Source organism: Ammodytes marinus (assembly GCF_949987685.1).
Source record: "Ammodytes marinus genome assembly, chromosome: 21".
Classification (NCBI taxonomy): domain Eukaryota; kingdom Metazoa; phylum Chordata; class Actinopteri; order Uranoscopiformes; family Ammodytidae; genus Ammodytes; species Ammodytes marinus.
Genome location: NC_137225.1, coordinates 4,424,989 through 4,446,298, shown reverse-complemented (window position 1 = coordinate 4,446,298; position 21,310 = coordinate 4,424,989). Strand labels below are relative to the sequence as shown.

At 41.4% G+C, this 21,310-nt stretch overlaps 1 protein-coding gene across 2 annotated transcripts in view; it reads right to left on the bottom strand.

Moving 5' to 3' along the window:
• zcchc2 (zinc finger, CCHC domain containing 2) overlaps positions 1–20,791 on the bottom strand; it is a 30,392-nt gene extending 9,601 nt beyond the window's left edge. For both annotated transcript variants that reach the window (XM_080050500.1, XM_080050501.1), the window contains exons 1-10: positions 19,813–20,791; positions 15,985–16,105; positions 15,464–15,534; positions 12,867–12,938; positions 8,830–8,930; positions 5,031–5,134; positions 4,157–4,219; positions 2,695–2,755; positions 2,326–2,437; positions 550–617 (exon numbers count right to left, since the gene is read on the bottom strand). In XM_080050500.1, the coding sequence (XP_079906626.1) occupies positions 550–617; positions 2,326–2,437; positions 2,695–2,755; positions 4,157–4,219; positions 5,031–5,134; positions 8,830–8,930; positions 12,867–12,938; positions 15,464–15,534; positions 15,985–16,105; positions 19,813–20,628 (1,589 nt within the window). In that variant the 5' untranslated portion in view covers positions 20,629–20,791. The remainder of the gene's footprint in view (positions 1–549; positions 618–2,325; positions 2,438–2,694; positions 2,756–4,156; positions 4,220–5,030; positions 5,135–8,829; positions 8,931–12,866; positions 12,939–15,463; positions 15,535–15,984; positions 16,106–19,812) is intronic.
• Positions 20,792–21,310: the final 519 nt, after the last annotated feature.

The following is a 21,310-nucleotide window of genomic DNA, read 5'->3' as shown; positions in this document are numbered from 1 at the left end:
GCACTAAATGGTTTAGGGCCAAAATACATTACTGATATGCTGATAAGTTATGAACCGTCCAGAGCCCTTAGGTCGTCTGGGACAGGTCTACTTACAGTCCCTAGAGTTAGGACTAAACGAGGAGAAGCAGCTTTTAGTTTTTATGCACCAACAATCTGGAACAAACTCCCAGAGAACTTGAGGTCTGCTGCAACTCTCAGTTCTTTTAAATCGAGTCTGAAGACTTTTTTGTTTCCTTTTTAACTTGCAATTTTCATTTTATTTGCTTCTTTTATTATGTTTTTAAATCGAGTTTTAATTTTAATTTTATTTTTATTTGCTTCTTTTATTCACTTTTAAATGTTTTATAATGTGTTTTATGTATTCTAATCTTGCCCCTGTAAAGCACTTTGAGTGGCCTTGTGTCTGAATTGTGCTATATAAATAAACTTGCCTTGCCTTGCCTTGACATTGAGTAAGCATGACGTGTCTTCTTCAGCAGTTAAACTTATGTCACTCATCAGTTTCACCAGCAGTGAATATTACACTGTGATGAAGTGTGTGACCCACCTGTCTGAGGGCAGGCCTCTGCTCTTTGCTTTAGTGACGGCCTGGCTTCTCTTCTCAGTGTCCGGGTGCTGTGAGGAGGACAGGGCCAGGGAAACCTTTAGCAAGACATTATATGATCCACACAGGATTCACCCAAGACCATTATTCATTACTATGTGATGCAATTGTGATGGGGGTATATGATTTCTGATTGGTCAAAGTTAACATGAGCTGTACACTTTGACCAATCAGAGCGAGGCTCCGATTCTCTGTTCTCTGATTCTCTGTTGGGACTGTCCGTTCACTTCGGCACGACTTTGTTGGTGTAGAGCGTGTCAGGGAGGGACCATAGGGGAGGGACCAAAGAGAACAAGTGGAGCGGTTGAGGTATTTGGATTAAAATTTCTATCCCAACTGACATTTTCTCCCCAAATCCTCCACCCCAGCTTTAAAAAGGTGCTACGAGGAACTTTTTAACATTTCTGAAACAGTCCAATTATTGCTCTGATGATCATGAATTACACATCACCGAAAACGAGACCATCAGTGCAACAAATTCTATTTTGATATAGATTTTTTCTTTATGCCTTTGTAATGGGTACGCTCAGCCAGGAACAACAGCTGGCGTAGGAAAACCCTACCGCTTTTGTCCAAAGGGGGTGCAAGAATTAACAAAAACTGAAAGTTCCTCTGAGCTCCTTTAATGTGGTCAAAGCCACTAATTGTTCCATTCAAGACACACTTAAAGTTACAAATTAGAACCATAGTTAAAATGAAGATCCATAATTTAGATTGAAATATTACAAAGCGCTGCATTCATTTAGGAAACATAGGATCTCATGTTTGAGTTATGTTTGCCCTGTATGCTATACATAAGATGTGGGTATTGGCAAGGACTTTACCATATGATCGGCATACAATGGCTCATAATATGATATATCACGATACAGTGCAACACGATGCCTATTGCAATGTAAAGCGCTTTTCCACATATTTCATGGAACATGTAAAAACAGCTGAAATACAAGTTGTTGTGACCGTCTTAATACATCACATTGCATTACATTGATTATTGGGCATTTTGTGGCAAATAGCCATACTGTGACCTCTACACAAGCTGATCATAGAACGAGAACTTTTATCAAAATATAGATCTGTGGAGCTGACGATACAATAGCTATATAAATAACACAATATATTGACGTAAAGATATTTCAGCACAGCCCTATGGTAAAGTGTACTAACAAACAAATGTTAAGGCTCTACTGCGACTGTGTGAGAGACAATGACAGAGAGGGAGAGAGAGAGCAGGGATGTGCTCTGTCGGCAGTGATCTCTCTCTCTCCCGCTCACACACAGTCTTGACCTATATCAGTGAGATTAGCGGTGGTGAGTACTCCCATTCACGTGGCAGTGTGTGACTGACTCTGACACACTCGTATGGTATATCCTACAGGGCTTCATGCCACTAGCAGTGGTAATGATTAACTAGTGTTCATGGACTTGTCCTTAACTGTACTGCTGAGCTTTACAGTCAAGTTAATCATTATATCTACACTGATAAACACCTCTGCTGCTGTTACGTGGCAGACACACTCAACAACATGTAAACACCTCGGCCAGGCAGCAATCACCTAAAATTGCTCAAGTTAAAAGTTTTTTTTTTTTACCTTGTATTTAAATGCAACAGCTTGTAAACTGTAGTTGACTCTATCCAACACAGTATTTGAATCAGTCACTTCCAGTGTTTTTGGCCTTTTATTTGAGTTGAGATGTTACTGTGTGTTGGTCCCCCACCTGTTCAGGCTCATGGCTGCTCCTCAGTGTGCAGCTCTTCCTCCTCTCTGTGGGACCGTTGAGCTCTGCTCCCCTCCTGCCGTCCCCCTGAGGGCCCTTGGCACTGGACAGACTGCAGGACAAGAGAGGGATGGAAGTGGGGACCTTTTTAGTATGTATCACATCATACAACTCACAGTTAGTCTCAGTATATTTCAATTTGAAATGACAAAACAATGCTCTCTCTTAACAGTGTAATGTCCATATCATCATCTATAAAACTGGATGCAGCCGGTCCTGTTGGGGTATAGAAGTGAACATCTTTGCCTGTATTCTTACTAATTAACTATTGATGAAAACATTTCACAGATCAGACAATATAATACGTACCCTTGGCATGGACTCTTGGTCCCATGCTTTTTCTTGTGTCCCTGAACGTACGACTCTAAATCTGAGAGAAAAATACACAAAACAACATTACACATACAGTTCGATTAACATTCAAGAAGGTTTCTTCAAGAAGATTTCCAATGAACAATCACACATTTTAAGCTATAGAACAGAACTCATATTTCAGGTTTAGGAGAAACAGCAATTCCATCAGTATCATTGATGATACTCTGAAAAGTAACTTGGAAGCCCAGTGAAAATAATGCAAGTTTGAACAAAGCAGCTGTTCAAGTCAGACCCTTACTAATACTTCAAATATCTAAATATAGATAACATTTACCTACAAAGAATAACAAATTTACTTATCCAAAAATAAAGTACAGATATCCTTTCAAATTAAGTCAAAGATTTTATTTTTATGTTATTTGTTATTTGTAACGTAAAAAGTAGGAAAAAGTCAAACTCAAAACAGTCAGCATAGCATCAATTTATTGTGATAGCCGCAAGCTTAGACATTTTATTATAAAGTGTCTTATTGGGAAATATGTATAACCAACTAATTAATTCAGAAGTGTTAACATTTTCTTCCTATATTTAAGGTAGAGGTAAACCAACCTAAAGCCAGACACTAGTACAGAACATAACATATATTGAAGAATTAGGTTTCTTTGGGATGGGCATAATAACTGTGCTAACCAATGCTAAACAAGGCCTTAAATTGATGTAGCAGGCATTTGATTCAGTTGCATTTTGACTACCATTTATTGGTGAAGATCTATATCCTTACAATAAAAGCTCCTAGATTTAGTTATGAAGCCTTCCTTCTTGTTTCTCACTGCCATGTCTTTGTTCCTACTCTGTCCACTTGTACACATTCAAAGAAATCAGTGTGATTAAAGGGTGAAGGCTTATGCTTGTTTGAAGCAATTTAGCACACACACACACACACACACACACACACACACACACACACACACACACACACACACACACACACACACACACACACACACACACACACACACACACACACACACACACACACACACACACACACACACACACACACACACACACACACACACACACACACACACACACAGGATCCTGTGAGGCAAGCCTGGGCTGTGGTTACCGCTGCTCCAGCTGAACTCAGGGCAGCACATGATGGGGCAAATATAGCCATGAAATATGAGGATTGAAAACAGACTTGGCCTCTCAAAGACATCCAAAAATAAATGCTAGTCTACTTTTCATGTTTACTATGTCGCTCCGGTGCAGAGTGCAGCCCTGGTTAGTGGGCCCTTCCTTTTGCTCTGTCTGTACAAAGAACAATCAGGCCTGATTCACTGATTATACATTCTCTTGTGCCTTCCTTTTGTCCTATGTCTCTACTACACTACTCTGTGCAGAGGGGAAACACAGTGGGAAATGAGATGAATCAGATCACTCCTCTCCTCACCTTCCTCCTGACTGGAAGCATCCGAACAGTCCCCTTGATAGGCCTTACCCAGCTGGCAGTTGCCTAGAAAAGACAGACAGAACTCGGTTATCAACTTGGTTTAACATTGACATGAGAAATACATGGAAAGTTAAAAATGGAACAAAGAACATCATAGTTGTTTTAACTTCCTCTAATAGGCCTTTCACACCAAAATGAACCAAGAGTCAGTTCCAGGCTGGTGTTGGGGTCAGTTCAAAACTGGTTACAGCCTTATCCCAGTTATGAACCGGTTGGTTTCACATCGACCGGAGACAGCCATGGAGCCGGCAAGAGAGCAACGTCATGACGTCACTGTAAACGTGTGTGTACGTCACCCGACGCCGCTGCTCTTGTGGCTAACGCTAAAGCTACCGCTAGCTTTAAGCACAACAACAGCGGCGAATACGTCTTATTTTTACACTTGTTGGCTCTCGCTTTGCTTTCTTAAGCAAACAGGACCCATACAGCGTATTCTCGCCGGTCAATTTGATCGCTACGTTCGGTAATTATGTTATGTTTACGTCTCGTAGTAGCGGTGTTTTTAAATATGGCGGGCATGAGGTTTGAGTTGCTCTGGTTGGTCAGGATAATCCCTCCCCCAACCGTTCGCGCAAGCAGTTCTTATCAAACCCTGCTCAATCCTGGGGTATGAGTTCCCCCGGTTTTTACGGCCCGGAGCAGGCTCTCTGGCGGTGTGAAACCAAAACACTGGCTCTAACTCCGAACAAGCCCAGAACTAGCTCCGATTTTGCGGCGGTGTGAAAGGCCTATAAAAGTACATTTGAAAACATGAGGACAACATGTGTCTTAGTGAGGAGATGTTTGGACATTGGCTCTTTCGTGTGAGACTCACATCTGGAGCAGGTAGGTTTAGTAGAGTAACTGGAGTCACAGTTGAAGAAGCTGCACACCTTTCTGCTCTGTCTGAAGACTGGAGGAGCAGAGCGGAACCTCTCCCTAAAAGGTGGACACACATACACAGACACAGACACAGACACAGACACACACACACACACACACACACACACACACACACACACACACACACACACACACACACACACACACACACACACACACACACACACACACACACACACACACACACACACACACACACACACACACACACACACACACACACACACACACACACACACACACACACACACACACACACACACACACACACACACACACACAGGGCAAGAATACGTTAGGCTGGTCTCTCAAGAGAATGGATGCAGCACTATAACCACAACGCACTTATAGTAGACAGATTAGAAAAAACCTAACACATATTCAATATGTTCACATACAATACTATCCAAACATATGTAATGTCCTATTCCTTGTCATCAAGGCAAACAACAATGCCCTGATGATGTTTTTTTTTAGGATTAGTGTGGCTAAAGTGTAATGAACACAGGTATTATTATTATTTGTATAAATGCTATGACAATCAATTTTTATAATCCAGAATTGATGAAAACATTCACAGTGAAACAAGGGAAGTTATAATTGTTTGACAAAGTATTGGGCTTTGTGTGGCTATGACAACCTCTCCTGCAATGTCAATACACAGTAGTGACACAAATATGAAAAGCATGCGGAATAATAAAGCCTGGAGTCATACAGTGAGAGGGGAGGAGCTAGCAGCACAGAGGACTGGAACACAGCTGGTCGAGGGCAGGGCTTCTCATGAAATGCTGGAGCTCAGGCAGATAGGTTTCACTTTCCTCAGTTTCACTTCGCTCAAAACTAAAACTGATGGGACTTCACTTGAGACTTGTCCCAAATGTAACATGTCTCCGGTTGGTCTTTTCTTTTCTTTTTTGTAATATTTGTTTTGTATAAAGAACAGAATAAAAAGTATAAATACAAATATTCCTATAAAGTACAAATTATATTGTCTCAACCACTGCATCATTTGAATGGGTGTAACTAGTGTTATCTATATGATTATAGAGTGTGTCTGAGAGAGACAGAGAGAGTTGTGTTTCCTCAAAAGGACTTAAAGAATTAGACACATCCCATAAGGGGCAGATTAGGTCATTTTGGGGGCCTTTGGCAAACACAGACCCTCCTCATTCTTTGTTCTTCACCTTTTTCAAACGTTATATATCTATGTGTCTTATGCGTAACTTATTTTGATGAACTTCAAATCGCTTTTTCGCATCATAGTTTCAAAAGCTATGTTGCAATACAAATTACAGAAAGATTCAAAATGCATACACTTCAATTCAACTACTAGTCTACAACTACTGTTCTTACTTTAGTAACACAAAATGGAAGACAGACGGCCATAAAGACCTTGGCCAACCGAAAGCATATATACTATTGCTGATGCAAGTTTAGCAAATGGAGTTACATAGAAACAACATTTTGTTAAAAGTTGAACTTAAAAAAAGAAGAATACTCTTTCACCTATAGGTTTTATAGGGGCCTTTGGTGACTTGGGGCTCCAGGCAATTGCTTACCTTTGCCTGATGGTAAGTCTGACTCTGCTTCCCATATCAAAGGTTGACAGAGCCCAACACACAATATAAGTTGGCCTGTGTTGTAGCATGCCTGCTGGTACCTATTTCAAGTCCAGTCTATTTTCTTTATATAGCCAAATATCGAAAATACACAATATGGCTCGGGGGGCTTCAAGTGATCATATAATCTTAGTGAAGCAGTACTCTGTCTCTAGAGAGTGGGGAGCATGAGACACTCCGTGGGGTGAAAGGGAAATGTGCATGTTGTTGTTGTTGTTCTCAACACAACAGGAAGTCAGTTATTGTAGTTTGACCCGCTGACTCGCCTCGCTCGGATGTGAGGCTACTACAGTACTGAGAGTCACAACAGTCTACTAATCTTATAATCCACATCCACTGTACATACACACAATGGCTTATTGAAAAAAGATAATGTAATGGCAGTGGTTACTAAAGGTCTGAGAAGCCATTACTGCTTCGATTTAGCTTCTTCTAGGTCAAAATATAGTGACATCAAAGGGATAGTTCAGTATTTTCGAACTGGGGTTGTATGGGTTTACTTAGGCACAGTTAGTGTGTTGCCGTATGGCAATGGGGATCATCACAATCAGGAGGAGTTTAGGGGTGATGTCAGCCTTGTACTGTTGCAGAGGGGACCAGCATTTTTTCTTCTTCTCCACATCTATAAAAGCTAACCTACAACATAAATATCCCTTCAATTGTATGCTAAACTGAGATTTTTTTCCACAGCTTTAGTGAGCCACCAGAAAGCCTTTCATTTTTGTTTTCTTGCGTCTTCTTGCATAATCCCCAGTAGCTCTGAGCAGCTGATTGGTGGAGTGATACAAAAATAAACTGCTGTCTGGTGGCACACTGAAGCTGTGGAAATACTCTCAGTTTAGTGCACAATTTAATGGATATTTAGGTTTTAGCAAAGCATTATTTTTATCTTTTTAGAGGGGAGTGACATACAGAGAACGACCGCGGGCGGGAATCAAACCTGGGTCTGCTGCTGGGCCCGGCCCGGGGGGGGGGAACGCCCTACCAACTGAGCTAAGGGCGCCCCCTAGCAAAGCATTTATATGGAGAAAACACCCTTTTCTTATGGCCCTCTATGCAACAGTACAACGCTGACTTGTGCTACAGCGACGTTTCTCCCCCAAACTCCTTATAAGGAATGTGATGATCACACACACCAACTATGCCTAATAAGTACCCGTACAACCACACTTCGAAAATACTGAACTATCCCTTTAAAATTCTGCATCAACGTGCCAGAAAGCCCGGGTTGTTGTTCTCGTCCCAGTGAGCTGTGACGAGTAAATATGTATCCCAGATTTATTACATACAGGAAACGACCCCGAAGAAGAAGGTTTATGGATCAAAGGAGACCGTAACCTCTTATTCTCGGAACGCTCAGAATAACAAATAGAAATGAGCAGCTTGTCCTCAGTCGACACTGCAGTCTGAGATGTTTTATGAACACCAGAGACATGTCCGTCATGTTTTGCTGATGGAACCGAAACACATGGTATCTCATCACTCATTCAGCATTCAACATGGCAGGGTGATTAGCCAATACATCCTCAGTAAAACAATGCGTAAATGCATGAATGAATGCATTAAAAATCAGCGCTACGATTTTATTTTTCCTCCCACACTGCACTGCCCCATCTTAGTCAGTCAGATCAGAATGCATGTTTATACAGTTCCATTGATGCTAACGATTTATTAGGAATACCCTTCACATTTCGATTTTTTTTTAATGTGTTTCACCTTTATTTGACGGTGGAAGATTTACAGAATAGAAATGGGAATGGAGGGGGATGACATGCAGAGAATGGCCCCGGGTCGGAGTCGAACCTGGGTCTGCTCCGCTCCACCCACTACACCACCCCCTTCACATTTCTTTAGGTTAAAAGTGTAGTAAGCCATTCCAGAGAGAGCTGTTATTTGAGCTGACCACCAAAACAAATCGCTCTCCCTCCCTGCCCTTTCACAGGCTCCGCCCCCAGACGTGCATTGCCTTAGCAACAGCAGTCGTCACTATACTGTCCAATAGCATTGTGTTTACCAACGTCACCAACTTTAATGTGGTTTTGAGGAAAGGATTAATATATTGATGACTCCTGGGACATCATGGTCTGGGCATGTGGGCGACATGTCATGTACCTGAGGTTCTTCTCCAGCTCCCCGCTCTCACTCTGGTCCCCCTGGTTCAGAAGCCTCAGGATGCTCTTCTCAAAGGACTCTGTACATGGATCCTTAGGCAGCTGCATAGAGAGAGAGAGAGACAGAGAGAGAGAGACAGAGACAGAGACAGAGAGAGAGAGAGAGAGAGAGAGAGAGAGAGAGAGAGAGAGAGAGACAAGGGGAATGTTCACAACAGGCAGGATACACAGACAAACTGTTTTACACTAAGAAAGCTACCAGCATGTGTCTTAACAACTACAATAGTAAACTGGGGTTACATTACGTCAGCAAGTGATCTGTGTGTGTAAAGTCGTCAAATCTGGATATCAAGTGAAATCTCGATGTTGAATAAAGTTAAGGTCAAAGAGTCTGTTAGTCAACTGGCGCTACACTGTGAAACTAGCTTCCAGGTTTGGGTTGGAAACCAACACTCCATAATTTGATTCGAACTTGGAACTTTGTATAGTCTCTTTAGCTGAAATTACTTAGAGGTGATTAAAAAAAAATATTTTCCCTGCTGCGTGTGGGACTGTATTGTCAAAAGCCTGTAACAGCAGACATAATGACCAGATTAAGCACTTATAGATAGTTTCTAATATTATTAACAATGGCTGTGTTGTGTGTCCAAGGTGTGCCAGTAAGCCAGGACAGTGATAGCAAGGAGCTTGAAACTAGGGATGGGGCCGATCCGATCCAGTATCGGTATCGGGTCCGATATGGCCGAAATCTGCGTATCGGATATCGGACTGACAGCTCCGATATTAAAATCCGTTTTTTTTTTTTTTTTTTTTTTTTAAATAATTTTTTTTTTTTTTTACTATGTAAGAGTGAACATGCGCCGACGTTCGGTGGAGGGAGAGAGGACATCACTTTATAATTTGACATACAGTACATATCAGTTTGTTAGCCAGTGAGCTAACCAAAGCTAATCCAAGTCAAGGAAGTGGAGAGGCTTGTGACAAATTCTACTATGTAAAATACAGCCAGAGAGAGAAAGACTGTTTAGACAAACAGACCACCACATATTCTAGTGGGGCAGAAGTGATCATTGAGAAGGATTTCTGCCTTTAAGATAAACCTATATGCATTTGTGTATATTTATTGCTCTTTTAAATTAGAATTGCTTAAGCCTTCCTAGCCTAATACATAACATCACCACCAACAAAAACATTTATAACAATTATGATATCGTATCGGTCAGTATCGGTATCGGCCGATATCCAAACCCCAGGTATCGGAATCGGATCGGAACTAAAAAAAGTGGATCGTCCCATCCCTACTTGAAACTGAGGCAGGGTAATGGAATTCAGCCAACATTCATTTTCATTTGCCGTGCCTTGTGTTCTGTGATAAAAACAGGTTTGTCTGTGTCTGAAATTACTTTGACTCTGTCCATGGTGCTGATACACAAGTATCACCTCACCTTCATTACATCACATTCAGGGCGTGTGTGTTTTTTTTGCACGGTTGGAAAGTACCAGTGACTTGAATGGGATTGGTGCGGCCTGAACTCAACTGTTGCTGTGAACAATGTTGCCTACATCAATACATATACAGGTCCTTCTCATATAATTAGCATATTGTGATAAAGTTGATTATTTTCCATAATGTAATGATAATAATTGAACTTTCATATATTTTAGATTCATTGCACACCAACTGAAATATTTCAGGTCTTTTGTTGTTTTAATACTGATGATTTTGGCATACAGCTCATGAAAACCCCAAATTCCTATCTCAAAAAATTTGCATATTATGAAAAGGTACTCTAAACGAGCTCTTAACCTAATCATCTGAATCAACTAATTAAAGCTACTACGAGTAAGTCGGCACGTTGGCGACACCTTTGAACAAAAGCGGTAGTATTATTACGACGCCAGCTGTCGTGAAGCTGTTTTGTAGCTCGTGCAGGCGTGCAAGATTCAAATAATCAGGAAGCAATATGGTGCGTGTCCGTGTGTTGAAAGTGTGAGGGCACCGGACTCTTTTCGGCTCTGTGAGTCTATAGGTGACACAGCATCAACTAATGCCAGTAAGTGCTAAACACACCTGATTGCAATGAGTTGATGCATTGTCACCTCTCACGGAGCTGAACGAGTCCCCGTGTCCTCACACAAAGCGAATGAACGAGAGATGGCAGTTAGTTCGTATGGATCACGATGAGGTAATGTGTTTATGTTGTAAATAATGACTATTTCCGATGAATAATGGTCATCTGATGATGCTGGTGAGGCAAAGTAAACTTTGTTTTAGTAGGCTACCGCTCATTCATTTAGGAGTAAACACTGCAGTCTAGTTTCGCTGCGTGAAATTGTGTATACGTTGCTTGGCAACGCCCTCCCGCCCGACTATCACTCTCCCTTTGAGCTTTTCTTCATTGCATTTTCTTTTTTTTTCTTTTATGGTTCAGCCCCGTTATCGGTCATTATGACGACAAACAACTGTCTCAAACAAGGCTCCCGCTCCCCTTCCCTCACCTGGAGGGATAGGCTTCTCAAATCGCGTTCCTGCGCCTCACTGAAATCTGTGACCAATACGGATATGTGACCATAGAGCATGCACGCGTGAACCGAAAATCGGACTGGGTGTACGACCAGATCAAATGCAGTAATAAAAACTATATAAAAACGTCTTTCTTTGCACTGATGGTCTCGTTTGCTGTTAAAGGTAATTTATGATTATGAGAGGAAACATGAGGCTGTTTAAAATATATTTAAAAGTTACTCGTTGCCGCTTTAACTCTTAACACCTGCAAAAGATTCCTGAGGCTTTTAAAAACTCCCAGCCTGGTTCATTACTCAAAACCGCAATCATGGGTAAGACTGCCGACCTGACTGCTGTCCAGAAGGCCATCATTGACACCCTCAAGCAAGAGGGTAAGACACAGAAAGAAATTTCTGAGCGAATAGGCTGTTCCCAGAGTGCTGTATCAAGGCACCTCAGTGGGAAGTCTGTGGGAAGGAAAAAGTGTGGCAGAAAACGCTGCACAACCAGAAGAGGTGACCGGACCCTGAGGAGGATTGTGGAGAAGGGCCGATTCCAGACCTTGGGGGACCTGCGGAAGCAGTGGACTGAGTCTGGAGTAGAAACATCCAGAGCCACCGTGCACAGGCGTGTGCAGGAAATGGGCTACAGGTGCCGCATTCCCCAGGTCAAGCCACTTTTGAACCAGAAACAGCGGCAGAAGCGCCTGACCTGGGCTACAGAGAAGCAGCACTGGTCCAAAGTACTTTTTTCGGATGAAAGTAAATTTTGCATGTCATTCGGAAATCAAGGTGCCAGAGTCTGGAGGAAGACTGGGGAGAAGGAAATGCCAAAATGCCTGAAGTCCAGTGTCAATTACCCACAGTCAGTGATGGTCTGGGGTGCCATGTTAGCTGCTGGTGTTGGTCCACTGTGTTTTATCAAAGGCAGGGTCAATGCAGCTAGCTATCAGGAGATTTTGGAGCACTTCATGCTTCCATCTGCTGAAAAGCTTTATGGAGATGAAGATTTAATTTTTCAACAAGACCTGGCACCTGCTCACAGTGCCAAAACCACTGGTAAATGGTTTACTGACCATGGTATTACTGTGCTCAATTGGCCTGCCAACTCTCCTGACCTGAACCCCATAGAGAATCTGTGGGATATTGTGAAGAGGAAGTTGAGAGACACCAGACCCAACACTGTGGATGAGCTTAAGGCCGCTATCGAAGCATCCTGGGCCTCCATAACACCTCAGCAGTGCCACAGGCTGATTGCCTCCATGCCACGCCGCATTGAAGCAGTCATTTCTGCGAAAGGATTCCCGACCGAGTATTGAGTGCATAACTGAACATAATTATTTGAAGGTTGACTTTTTTGTATTAAAAACACCTTTCTTTTATTGGTCGGATGAAATATGCTAATTTTTTGAGATAGGAATTTGGGGTTTTCATGAGCTGTATGCCAAAATCATCAGTATTAAAACAACAAAAGTGTATAAATGAAAGAATAATGAAAAAAAAAGTATCAGTAAGTTCAACAAAAGCGCTCACCTTTAGAAGGAAATTCTCTAGTTCCAGATGGGTTTTGGTCACACTACTGGAGGAGGAGTCGGACCACTTCACCTGAAACACAGCAGAGGACAGTCTCATCAGATTGAGGAGAAATCTGACAACAGCTACACCAAAAAGAAACTGGGGCTATGCTAGTGTTCATGACAATGTAATTACAGTCACACACAGACAGACACACACACACACACACACTATATTGATCTGAGATTGTGGTGGTGAACTGTTGAAGACAGGAGTATAAGGCAAAACAACAAAACCAGAAGGAAAATAAAAATATAATTGAAAAACGATAGGAGAATGAAATAAGAACAGGTCCAACTCCCCAACATTGAAGTCAATGCAGGCACGGCACCCACACACACACACCATGTTGATATGACACTAGTTACACCCATTCAAATGATGTAATGGTTGATACAATAGACCTTGTACTTTATAGAAATATTCCTATTTATACTTTAGTCTTTATATAAAAAAATAATATTACACAAAAAATAAAAATAAATTACCAAGCAGAGACGTGTAACATTGGCTTGGAAAGAAAATACTATGTTAGGCCACATTCCATTCCTGTTGAATCTTTTGTGAGCTGCATGAGGTCATGAGTTACTCATGGGCAGCAGTAACTAATAAATAATACGGCAGGGCAGCAACATCAACACTGTGTATTTAAAACAGTCATCATGTGTGAGGGATGAGGTCACATCAACAAGTAGACACACTGAGTCCACTTGGCTTGAAGTCCTTTTACAAATGCAAATTCTTTATTAATAAATGATTAAAAAAAACTGATCAATTATTAATTAATTAATTACCATTAATCTTACCCAGACTCACTCACTCTTTCTTGAATGGAGAAAGCATGTTAAACCAACCTCCACCAAAAGCTGCCTCTGCCACCATCATATGGTTCCTATTTCCATGCCTTTTTCCTCTGAATGATAACTAGTTTAAAATGTATTGATTTTGGATGAATTTTAGATTTGTATAGAAGATGAAGTACTGGAAACAGCTGGAACAGTTGTGTGCTATTACAAAGAACCTTATTTAACAAGTTAGCTTTAAGGATGCATTAATGTTCCTATTGAAGCTCAGTAAGGCCTTAATAAGCATAATTAATCATTGTATATGAAGAATGTTGTACAATATGGTCAAAGACAGAGACAGTGTAGCTCAATTGTAAAGGAAAAAATAATATTGGATCAAGAATATTGATATTAAACTAAAAGTTGGCCATAAAATCAATCACAAAATCAGTAACTTGAGCTGGAATCCCAACATGGAAAATATGAAGGAAACGTGCTTATAGAGTGCAATCAGAAGTGTTCCACTTGAATTCAATTGGTGATACATCGGTACTGGACCTAAAAGGCCTGAGCTGGACATCAGTGTAACAGTGTGATCCCTTTTTGTCTCCCAATAGATCAGCAGGAAACACACTTTGAAGCCACTCATGCACATAATACACATACACAAAAAGACCACAGGTAGCCATGTACACCTTCCAAGCAGCAATAGCAGCCTTATTTAGCTTGTAAAATCCTAGCACTAATAAACAGTCATCATATCTATAGACAAGGTAAATGAATTGTGCTACATAATAAAAAAGACACATACCTCAGTGTTGCAGTGTAAATATACATGTGTTATGTGTGAGTGCCGTGTCTTGGCATGTGTGCATCAGTGGTTGTGTCCAGTATAAACAGATGGAGAGTGAGGACAGCTCACAGTAGTGTGTACTCAAAGCCAGTGGGACTTATTCTCTCCTCGCCATCTGTCTAACTACATTTGTATTCCTGTTTACTCCTATCTGTTACAGGATTGGGAATAAAACTTTCATTTTTGAATGGACCATGGAATTGGAAGTTGGAATTAGCTGATTGTAATGGCCAACTGGGGCAAACAATCCAGATTTGCCCACAGACTCGTGTGTAACGATACAGAAACAGGCGGAACCAGCATTTTCTCAGCATGGTGAAGTAGAGACTACACTAGGGATGGGCACGAGCACTCGAGTACCCCAGTACTTGTTGTTGATGTTATCATTCGAGTAATGTTTCACTACTCGCGCCTAACTATTGTTTACAACTGTATTAAACAGCAGAGACAGACAACGATGATGATAGAAGGTTCTATTAATAGCCAAAATGGTGATAGGGTATGTATGCTTCCATTAAGTTTTGGTGTAAGGTGAAGGCTTCCGCAAGCTAATGGTGTTTGTTGAGCCGGAATACAAGCCACCATCACACAACTAAAGCTAAGTTGAGGGCTGATTGCACCGAGACTGGAGTATTGAAATGACTGAAAACGCCCATCCCTAGGACACACTACAAAGTACTGGTAAGCCGACCCGTTCAAACCAGCTTGTACCACACTTGTATAAACAACACAATTCACCACAGTTAGGAAGTGTTGCCAAAGTAGGAGACAACATTAGCAGCCAGCTTTCAGAAAGCCACTCCTTGCTAAACTAGAATTTGCAAAACTAGAATATGAAGGTAACTAACCGATGGCATCGGCCATTGAAAAAATGGTCGAAACTAAGCAGCGTATGTGTGTGCAGTGTTGTTGCATACCTCAAAGTTGTATTCCTTGTCCATTCTTGTCCGAGAGATTCCCCTGAGCACGAGTCCCTCTATGTGCACCGCTGTAACAATAGAGACCAGTAAGAATCTAGTAGGACTCAACAGAGTCAAGAGTAACAACACACTATTTTGGTCTCAGCAAATATCCACATCACAAACACTCAGTAGTATGCATGTACTGTACTGAGAGCCTATACAATGACCAGGCTCATCATAACACGTAATAGGAATCTACCAATCAGTACTTATACTCTGTCCATAATAGTTACTTTAAAAAAAGAAAAGGGAACATTTTGAGAGGGCTCCACTGTATATGTTGCCGGGTTAATTGTTTAATGAAATACAAAACAATCTACAAATATACATTTTATTTAAAAAAAGAAAATAAAGAATAATTCTACCTCTAGTTAGAAAAAGGAAACATTTTAGTCTGGCAGGCATTTGTCACTTGGTTTACTTTGTCAGAGTAGATCAACAGATAAATCAAACTGTGTCCCGCTATGTGTATTCACCTTCTCTCTGTGTGGCCCAGCGGTTGGAGCGCCGGCTCTGGCAGGGAGGATGGGATGGGGTACAGTCCCCCATACCCAGTGCAGGAGAAGGCAGGTAATCTGACTTCTGACCTGGCAGCTCCTGGAGACAACAACAACACACAGAGTTAGTTACTGGCTCAAACTGCTTCCTTAGATTGTAACTTTAAATTGGAGCATGACTGTAATCTTTCACAGGTCTCATATTCTTATTACTGTGTTTTCTATTTTTAGTTTTTTTTCCTGGGTTCCCGTTGCATTTCCTTTTTTTAAATGTATCTTTGTTATTGTTTTTTTTAACATTTGCTAAAATAAAGAAATTCAAAACAATTATGCTAATCCCGCAACACATTGACAAAATGCATACTCAGGGGCACTTTACACGGTGAAAACGTGACAGTTTTCCCGTTTTTGGTTTAAAAAAAAAAGATGTTAAGACGCAATTTATTTGAAATATTCACTCGTACACATGTTTTCAGAGGAAACGGGCCGAAATCGCTGTAGTAGGCATGCCAAGCCAATAGTCAGCGGTGACACAGCCTAGTAGATAGCTCTTCCGGTACAATTTGATGCATAAAACCTTACTGTAACCGAAAATTAATGCCATTAACGTTCATAAAGCGGTTGGTGTAAGCTTGGGGTTACAAGTATTGTAAATTACAAGCTTTCTGTCCTCTTATTTCACCGCATTGAACTCGTGAAAACAGAAGACATGCTGATAGTGAAGGGGCTTTGTGAGCGGCTACTTTCCTGTTAGGCGTACTTCAAAATAAAAGTCGACTCACGTTTGTCCAGTGAAATGCTATTAATGTTTAGCCAGTGAAATGCTTTTACTGTGAAGCCGTAGCCTTAATGCTCCTTTTGTTGAACAGTAACTTAACCGCTGCGCGCTGAACTATGGATAGTGTTTTTTAATGTAGAGAGAGCCGTGTCCCTGGCATATAGAGGCTACACACGTTTATTTTGCTAGAAAAACCGGCAGAGCACAAATCTTTCCCCAGACAAAGTGGCGGGTGGTCTCAATAACTTACTAATCACTTAGACTAAATTGGCGAGTGTTATATTTGAGCCCTGCACGATCACAGTGATGGTGCCGCGGAGACACCTTGCATGTTGTGTTGTCTTCTGTGAAGTGGAGCCGTGACGTCAGTGTTACCAGGGAAAATGGTTTCGGTGTTTACAAGAAACCAAAACCGTTGTGTTTTCCAAAAAATCCTCCCTGGGAGGTGATCTCAAAAACTTGCGGTTTCATGCCTGTGTTTGCTGTTTTCATGTAAATGATATAGTACAACCGCGAAAATATTTCCCCAGAGGCTAAACATGGCATCATGTGTGATTTTATTAAGAGCAGAGCATCTTCACCAGGCCAGGGCCCTGACTCACAATGATGTCACAACCTCATCATGGATTGGTCTGGAACAGGGACAGGCTGCAGCCACACAGACACATGATACATGATATGCAAACTGTGGCTAGTCAGCGTTTAACCATAATAAGTGAAAGCTTAGCACCAAACAAAACCAGATTGCTGAATTGATTAAAACAGAGTGCTTCTTAAACTTTTTTCAATTTAATATTTTCCCAGCAAAGTACCCGCTGACCGTACCCAAATAAAAAAAAGTAAAACACTTTTAAGTACTTTTAGTTGCACTTTTAAGTAAGAGTGAACGTTTGTATCCAACTTACTCTAGTATGATTATTTTAGTAATTATGCATAATTTTTTTTTTAAATAACCGTCCTTTAACAAACGTGTGTACCCCCATTTGAGAGTCAGTGGATTGAGGCAACCTGATGTAAACTGTCACACATCAACATGGGTTAGGCTCAAGCAAACCTGCCCATGTAGAGATTCATATTTAGCGACGTGACACTGAGTGGTGAGGGGGAAGCCCTGACACTCCACTGCCAGCTGCAGAACAGCTTTACATTCCTAACATGACTTCAGATTAGGTAAGTGATTTTTCTAGTGAACATTACATACGGAAGCCATGAGTCGATGGGCAGATGTCTCTCAGCACCTTCGTCAAAGCATTTCCTGGGAGAAACCCTGTCTCACACACACTAGTACACTTTCCCTGCATTCCAAATCACATACTCTTTTTTTACTACACTACATACTACAGTACAGAAGAGTTTAAGGGCCACAGGAGAGAGAAACAATCAGATAAGGAAGTTTTTTTTAAATTATGTTGAGAAATGTCAAGAATAAAGACGAATACTCCAAAATGCTATTGGAGTTAGTGGGGCATTTATGTATTTTCAGCATACTACAATTGACGTGCATGTATTGGGACATCCTAAATCTTTTTTTGGCATACTAAATAGTAGGGACGGAAGTATGGGAATTGGAACGCAGGTTCACTTTGTGTTCATGATTTCACCCTTTGCTTCATCAGACTGGATGGTTCACACATTAATTCCATCCAGTCCTGAACCACCTGAATACAATTCACAAAAAGCTTTATAGAGATATCTGAATGTGAATACAATTGTAAAAAAAAAAAAAGATTTATAGAGACCTCTAGGAGGACCAACATGTGCTGCTGGAATAGTTTTCATGGGGTTTGTAGCAGGTACAACTCAACAACAATACATCTGGGTAACTAACTAGGCTTGTACTTTAGTCGGTGTATCATTGTTTGCTTTGCTGCAACAACATGAATTCAACCACCTGGCTGAATTGCAAAGCAAAAATCGAAGTTATGTCAATAACGTCCACACACACATGCTCTAGTTCTCATGACTCCATATTGTAATATTTGAGTTTGTGTTAAAAAGGTAAATAAGAGGTTAATAATTGGATAATCAGTGATCTAATCAGAAAAAGCTGTTGGAAAAGTAGGCAAAAGCTCTGTCTGATAATAAATGCTTCATCATTGCAATTTCATCTTTTTGCAATGCCAGTAACCTAATGAACTACCTCATAGACACAAACTTGCACAACTGTTTTACTACTAAAATAAACTGAAATGTATAACATAACTATTCATTTATTTTGATGCTTTGACAATATTTGTTTGTAACATTTATGCCAATAAAGCTAATTGAATTCAATGTAATTGAATTGAAACTGAAAATAGCAGGTGCGAGTTTTCAATCAAACCTTTATAATTACAATAAATCAGCTGTTGCTTTGTTTGGCTGCTGTCAGAGCCTGCAGAGACTGGTGTCATGTCGCGCAGGTATGAAGCTACAGGTGAATCACGTCTTAGATCAAACTCAGCGTGGAGCAGCTGGTACAAAACCTGTTATTAGACCATTCACTCCGTGATGATAGATACTGTCACAGGCATTTCATGACATTGGCTTTAATGGGGGCGCGGCTTAGCATTCAGCTAAGCTTGTTAACTGACTTTCACTGAACAGTGCATTAAAAAAAAGATAACGGTATCCAGTAAAGGCCCACAACGACACGACACCAACAAACGCAACGTTACATAACGGGCCCAAAGCAACAGAGTCACAGCAACTCCATGTACATTTGAACTTGGCTCGTGAAACCGGTTGAAACCACCTGCCAAACTTCAGCTGCACACCCGACTAGCTTTAGCTTCGACATGTGAGCTAACTGTTAGCATTAGCTGTCCTGCCACAGACGACAGCTAAATGTGGAAAAGGGACGTAGCGTTCTCGGGCCAAGGTGTAACTCAAAATTACGTATTATTGTTATCGTATTAGCTCTACTTGTGCATTTTAATTAGCGTCTAGCTTTAGCCAGATATGCAAGAGACATGAACTCCCCCTTCCCAGTTTGGGGCGAGCTAGCCTAACATTTAAATGGTGCCAATGTCGGTTCCGTTGCTCGTTACCGTTGTCTGGGAGTTGACTCTGAGCTGACTCTGACGTCTCTCCTCCTCTATGGCCATTTCTATTTTGACAAGCTGCGCTCGGACCATCTCCTGCTGGTGGAAGTAGAATGCTGGATGCAGCGAGGCCATAGTGAAAAGCAGCGCCAACTGCTCCAGCGGTCCGACTCCTGCTGCCGCCGCGGTGTCGCTACTAGTGGGCAAGCCGCCGGTCTGCTCCGTCCGCCCGTACACACCGCCGTCCTGACACGGTGGGTGGAACGGGTGGTTGTGGTGGTGAGGACGAGAGTAGTCATAGTTTTTGTAGAACAAGGCCGGCTCTACATGGCTCAGTATCCGAAAGAGTATCCCAGCGCATTCCCTGCTGTCCGACCCGAGCAGGGACAGGCACACCAGGAGTTTGGACCGGATCACTGGATCAATCACGTCCGCCAAAACACCCAAGTCGTGCGGACTGTTGGCCCGAAACTCGAAGTCCCTTAAAACGTGGTAATCTTTCCTGGCGAGATCCTCCAAGTAAGATCCCAAAAAGCGAAGCTCCAGGGGTTGGCACATATGCAGCAGCCCGCACATAAACTCGATCCGCTTAGCTGGGTTTAAATGCAGGCCGAACCACTCGAACACGGCCTCCTTGTCCATCTGGGAGGGGGGGTACACATCAGAAGGTCTGGGAGGCTCATCCAGCCTGTCGGAGGCAAAGGAGAGAGGCACAGCCCCGGGAGTCTGTTGGTGCTCCGACCGATCCAGTAGTGGATCGTCCTCGGCCGTCTTGTCGCCTCCGTCCTCGCCCGTTTTCAGCGGCAGCTTCATTTTCAGCATTATCAGCGACACGGGAGAGGCCTCAAAGCGTCGATAACGGACCAATATACATTATTCCCAAAGTACTCCGTTGTGTAATGCTGAAGAGAGAAGTGAACTGTCAGTCGTTCAAAAATGTTTTTTTTAACATTAGCTGATCATCTGACGCGGCGGTAGATAGTACAGTATTTTCTCCCGAAGTTGCATTCTTCTTCTACGCCTGATTTCCGGTAGAGTAGCTATTTATGGTTAGCTCACTGCTGCCAACGTGCGACTTTTTGTGGACTTACTGTGAACTGCTGTAGGTAGACAAATATGCTTTCAAATACAGATTTTTTTTTTATATCACTTAACATTTTTCACAAATGATTATTCAAGCTTATGTGAGAAGAAAAACATTTATAAATAGTTTAAATAATTACAATCAACTTCTCATAAAGCAATGATAAATTATACTTATTTTTTCAGACTGAAGACTGTTTTCTTTAAGAAAGTACTTTTTAAAATTAACCAAATGTGAGGTAACTTTTAAAATGAATATCTGTGAATATAAAATGTTGCTACTTATTATAACAAAATATTACCAAAGATCCAACCTCTTTATTTAGAAAAAATATAATTAACCTTACATATGATACTACTCAAAAACAGGTAATACATGCTTTGTAACTAAACCCAAAGATGTTATTGGAATTCAATATCA